The sequence below is a fragment of the Orycteropus afer genome, unplaced genomic scaffold (genome assembly GCF_000298275.1).
Source record: "Orycteropus afer afer isolate SDZICR_OR568_19922 unplaced genomic scaffold, OryAfe1.0 scaffold00167, whole genome shotgun sequence".
In the NCBI taxonomy this organism is placed as follows: domain Eukaryota; kingdom Metazoa; phylum Chordata; class Mammalia; order Tubulidentata; family Orycteropodidae; genus Orycteropus; species Orycteropus afer.
Genome location: NW_006921754.1, coordinates 2,477,244 through 2,482,754, shown reverse-complemented (window position 1 = coordinate 2,482,754; position 5,511 = coordinate 2,477,244). Strand labels below are relative to the sequence as shown.

The window sequence follows — 5,511 nt, the reverse complement described above, 5'->3', positions numbered from 1 at the left end:
CAGGTCTGGAATTGAACCCACACCTGTGGTTTCTAGCCAAACAAAATACAGGCATATGAGTTGAACATTTACCTCAGGTAGATACACTCCTTGAAGAGAACAATCATGGGAGAAAGAAGGGCTGCTTATGCACAGGGAGACAGATCAGGGGACAGGAGTATATGGAGGGATGGACACTGGGAAGAGGTAACTATGGGGAGGAAGTGGGAGGGGAGCTGTTACATTGTAGTAAACTGTGGTCAGTGACATGAGACAGAGTATACATGAACTGCTGTATGGAAAGTGAATTTGCTCTGTAAATCTTCACCCAAATCACAATTAAAAAAACAAAAGAAAAGAAAAAGAAACTGTCTGCCTTAAGCATTATGCACTATTAAGAACTATCCATATGAAATTAAAAAAATAACACCAACTTAAAAGGTTAGATAAGAACCTCATAGGGCAGTGAGTTTATGTTGATATAAAAGAGGAATAACTCAGAACAGGAGAATGAGAATGGAGGCACAAGTCAAAGAATCTGATAAATGTCACTAAATTGTACACATAGAAACAGCTGAACTATGCTTTGTTATATATATTCTCAATAACAACAAAATTTTAAAAAGGGAAAAAAATAATGTCTTATCACATAGAAAGTACTAAAAAAGGTTGCTGGATTAATCTAGAGTGGCAAAATCATCTATACATTCTATTTCATTTAGTTTAACAAAATACTAAAAGCCTAGAAAAAAAATTGTGTGTAGTCTTTTGTTGGTCACTCTTTTTTCAACCTGGTACCACAGTACCAAATCAAGACAAAAAAGATAGAGTCTGCATAATTTAAAATAAACAATGACCACAATATATTCCAGGAGTGGGTTAAATTAAAACTTAAAATTCTAAATTAAACATTCTACATTCGACAGGAAAAAAAACCACATTAATTTAAATTCTTCTTGATGCCCTAGGAAACACCTACTACACAAAGTAGCAATCATTATCATAATTTCTATTAATCACTTGCAAAGCATTCATCTCTGAATAGCTCAATTTTCAATATACTTGGATATAGAGGAGAGAAAAGATTAAACTAATACATGCTATCATTAATGATAATCTTGTGATATTAATAGTGAGACATTAAAATGGCAAAAAATAAGTAAATAAATGCAGAATCTCTAAAGTCATATTGAACAAGAAAATAATTACCTGTCCCGGAACAATGGTATGAGTGAAAAGTTTATTCAGTTCTACTAATTTATTGGGCGTGATGTTAAACTTCAGTGCTATGGAGTTTAGAGTGTCCTGGCTTCCAGCCTAGAATAATCAAACAAGATTCATTACATAAAGAAAAAAAAAAATCTTTTTGCCAGAATTAATAGACTATTAAGCTATTTACAATATGAGTGAATGAAAAAAGAGTTTCATCCAGACATTCTATGAAAGAGAGTATGTTTTCTATTTTCAAGAAAGCCATGCAAATTCTTAAATGTAATTCATGTCTGGTCTTATTCATCTTCACATTTCACTGTCCAGTCACATATTTCTAAATTTTCTTTGGCACAACTTAGGAACATGGAGTAGATGTCCATGAGGTATTAAAAAAAAAAGTCAGAAAAAAAAAAAAAAAAAAAACCATGAGAAAAAGAAGCAAACACATAGCCAATAGGATAAGTGGGTTAATTTCTCTATTTCAATTGTTTGTCTACTTGAGTGTCCCTTCACTGACCAATAAGCTCCTGGACTGAGGCCTGCTCAGGGCCATTATCCTCACATGGAGGGCCCTTTCCTGACACATGGAAGGCACTTGAGGGACGCATACTGCAGAAGGCAGGGAAATTTGACAGAAATTCAGATTAGTTACCAATAACTGTTCACTCATTAAAATGACAATTTCTCATGGCCAGCCAAATTTAGTGTTACTCTCTAAATCTATAAAGCGTATGCTAATGCATACCAGTTATACACTTTTCCTCTCTCTATAATAAAGGGAGGAGAAGAAAAAAGGCGGCAGTAAGAATACGAGAAACTCCACAATCAAAAAGCTCCACTTAGAAAGAAGTCTGCTGCCTGTGGTCATATCAATAATCCAGGATGGACTCCCCCTCCAGGGGCATCAGACAGACCTTGCTAGCAGTAGGCCACTGTGGTACATGTTACCAACAAGTTATCATCTAGAGGGATCTCTGTAGGACATCCTGGATAGAGAGGGGGAACAATGTGGAACAAAACTCAAAATCCTAAAAATAAATAATAATAATAATAAAGGGGCCAGGTTTGCTGGTCTGATAGAGCCCAGTGGAACCCCTGAGACTATGGCTCCTAGCTGCCCTTCAGGTCTAGAATTGAACCCACTCTTGTGGGTTCCACTCAAACAAAAGACAGGCATGAGCTGACCATTTACAATAGGTAGATATACTCCTTGGAGAGCTCAATCATGGGAGAATAGAAGGGCGGTCTGCTTGGGGGGCAGGAGTGCATGGAGGGAAGGACACAAGGAAGAGGTGGCTATACGGAGGAAGTGAGATGAGAGCAGTTACATTGTGTGAGATTGCAGTCAATGTCATGAGACAAAGCCTATGTGAACTTCTGTATGAAAGATTAATTTGCTCTGTACACTTTAACCTAAATCACAATTTAAAAAAAAAAACAAAAAAAACCCAGAAGTTCTTATCTACAGTCCTAGGTCAAGACTGGTGGCTGTCCCTGTAAGTGGAAATGACTCCACTAAGTGAACCTTGATTAAGGTGGAGATATGGGAGGCTGCAGGAGGATGTGAACCTCCTGGGGAGAAGGCAGAGACACAGAAGCAGAACTAAATGCAGCAACTAGTTGAACTGTCTCAAATAATGATACATAGCCATCAGAGCAGAGGTCCCTGGGTGGTGCAAACAGTTTGCACTTGACTACAAGCCTAAAGATTGGAGTTTCAAACCCACCCAGAAGCACTACAGAAGAAAGTCCTGGCAATTTGCTTCCTTAAAGATGACAGCCAAGAAAACCCTATGGAGCAGTTCTACCCTGTAACACATGGGGTCGCCAGGAGTCGGATTCAACTTGACAGCAACACGATTTTTTGTTTTGTTATGCTTTTTAATAATTACAGATGCAGTCCTTGGATGATGCAATTGTTTAATGCAGTGAGCTGGTAATCAATAGGCTGCAGGTTCAAGTCTACCCAGAGGCACCTGAAAACAAAGTCCTGGCAACCTACTTCTGTAAAATCAGCCACTGGAAGTCCAGCGGAGCACAGTTCTACTCTGACGCAACGAGGTCACCATGAGTCAGAGTGGATTCCATAGCAACTGGTTACACTACAGGTACCACTTAAGCAGCTTCAAAGCCTGTCTAGAGATATATTTTTAAATCACTGAAAATTTAAGTAAACAATATATGCATCTATCCCTACCCTGAGCAGTATCATCTCTAACAGAAACAAAGTTTAACATGTATTTTTTCAGTATTACATATCACTTCCGTAGAGATACTGCCTCGGAAACCCAAGGACGGGTCACTGTGAGTTGGGACCGACTTGAGGGCAGTGAGGTTTTTAAGGTATGTATTTACATAATATATTCAAGCCCAGAGGTTTTCAGGGTTTCGAGTTAGTGTAAGACACAGAGTACAGATTCTGGAATCAGGCTGGTGGATCTGAATTCTGGGTCTGCCATTTGCTAGTTGTAAGACTGATGCTTAACTTCTTGGTGTCTCAGTTTCTTCACCCAACAAATATAACTACTTGTAGTATCTGCTTCATGGCACTTATTTCATGGTCAGTGATCAATAAATTTATTGCATATTTTTAATGAGGGAAGCCTCTGTAGGGTACTGTGTGCATGGAGAGGGCAGGAAAGGAGAAAAAATGTAACAATCTGGAGTTATTATAGAAGGGTAAGACATACATATAGAATTAGGCCACAGACCCTGACACAAATGCTGGAATCACTAAATGTCTGTGATTAAACTAAAATGCTTGAATATCCACAGCTTCAGAGCAGTATGAGCAATCTGGCAAGCACTAGTTTGGATTTCCAAATGTCATTTTTTCTTTCCAATGACAAGTACACAAAATAACTTGCCAAGTAAAACTAGTGTCTGTAACATATAAATCAAATAAGGAAGCATATCTACATTACTAATTTGATCATTTGTTCATATTTATCAATTAATCTGGGGTCCGGTTATCACTTTTACTGCATTCTTTAGTATATACTATATGAAGTGACAACTAGCAAACAGCACTTCTCATTTCTTTGAAGGGGCTTGTGAATGACTGCTTGTCATACACAGGGTCTTAAGAATTATGGTTTTAGAACTAATACTGCTATCATGGATAAATAATTTAATCTGACAACTATGAGTGCCTACTATGGGGTAAGGTACTGTCCTAGTGTTACAGGCATCAACAACTCATTTCAGATAGTAGTAATGTGAGAGATAGTAGTAATGTGAGATATAATCACCCCCAATCCTATCTGAAAATGATTGAGCCTGTAAACCACCACAAAATGATGCCTATAGATATTCACAGAGAACTGAGCATGGAATCCCTAGGCCCAGGCTCTTCAGTATAACTCCACAGAGGCTTGGAGAAGGTTTACTATTTCAAAAGAAATATTACTGAGGGATCAAGTCTTGCTGCTTACCTTATAAGGGTCTGGCGTGGCATAATAACAACAAATATAAAACAAACTGACATTAGGGAAACACAACTAGGTGATGGCAAGGGCACTTGATTTCTTCCTGGACGTTGAAGAGAACACACTGTGGCAATGTTATTTCATAGTGAATTAAAACAGATCTATGATGGAGGGCCCACATCGCACCAGGCCTGGGGTAAATAAGATACAGCTCTTGGCCCCCAGGAGCTCATCGAGCAGTGAGGGAAGTGAGCACATGGCATGCAGTGTGAGAGTAAAAGAGACACATGCATAGTATCATTCATCTACTGATACAACAATAGTGTATGGCTACACTCTGCCAGGTGCCGGGAACACAATGGTGAACAAAAAGGCCTCTCTCTCCTCGGACATATGAATTAGGGCACGAGACAGATACTAAAATAACAGTGACACTGAATGAACCAATCTTGTTAAGCTGAGATAAATTATATAAAGGAACATCATTCTAAGAGGAAGTAAAATGAAGGAACATGGTGTAGACATGTAGGATGGTCATAAGAAGTAGGAATGAATATGGAGAGTAAGGGGAAGATGTCAGAGATAAAGGATCTGGCTTGCATATGTAGATGAAGGGGCCACTGCTTCTTGTAAAGGACCAAGCAAGCATGGAGGTACCAATGGATATGTTGAGTATGCAGCTGAATCTGTGTTCTGTAATTCAGAAGAGAAGTCTGGCACAGAGACCTAAAACTGGCATATGAAAGGTAATTCCATTCATAGATGTATTTGAGATTGCTATGAGAAAGTACAGAGGCAAAGAAATTATCTACACCAGGTCTTAAGCTTCATTATTTAATGAAGGTACACAAGAGGTATGCAGGTAAGAGGCAAGATGTGTCACAGAGAAACA

General features: G+C 38.5%; 1 protein-coding gene across 1 annotated transcript in view; it reads right to left on the bottom strand.

Moving 5' to 3' along the window:
* Window positions 1-5,511, bottom strand: part of NCOA7 (nuclear receptor coactivator 7) — a 129,068-nt gene that overhangs the window by 69,625 nt on the left and 53,932 nt on the right. The window contains exons 3-4 of the mRNA XM_007946605.2: window positions 2,140-2,177; window positions 1,189-1,296 (exon numbers count right to left, since the gene is read on the bottom strand). Of these exons, the coding sequence (XP_007944796.2) occupies window positions 1,189-1,296; window positions 2,140-2,177 (146 nt within the window). The remainder of the gene's footprint in view (window positions 1-1,188; window positions 1,297-2,139; window positions 2,178-5,511) is intronic.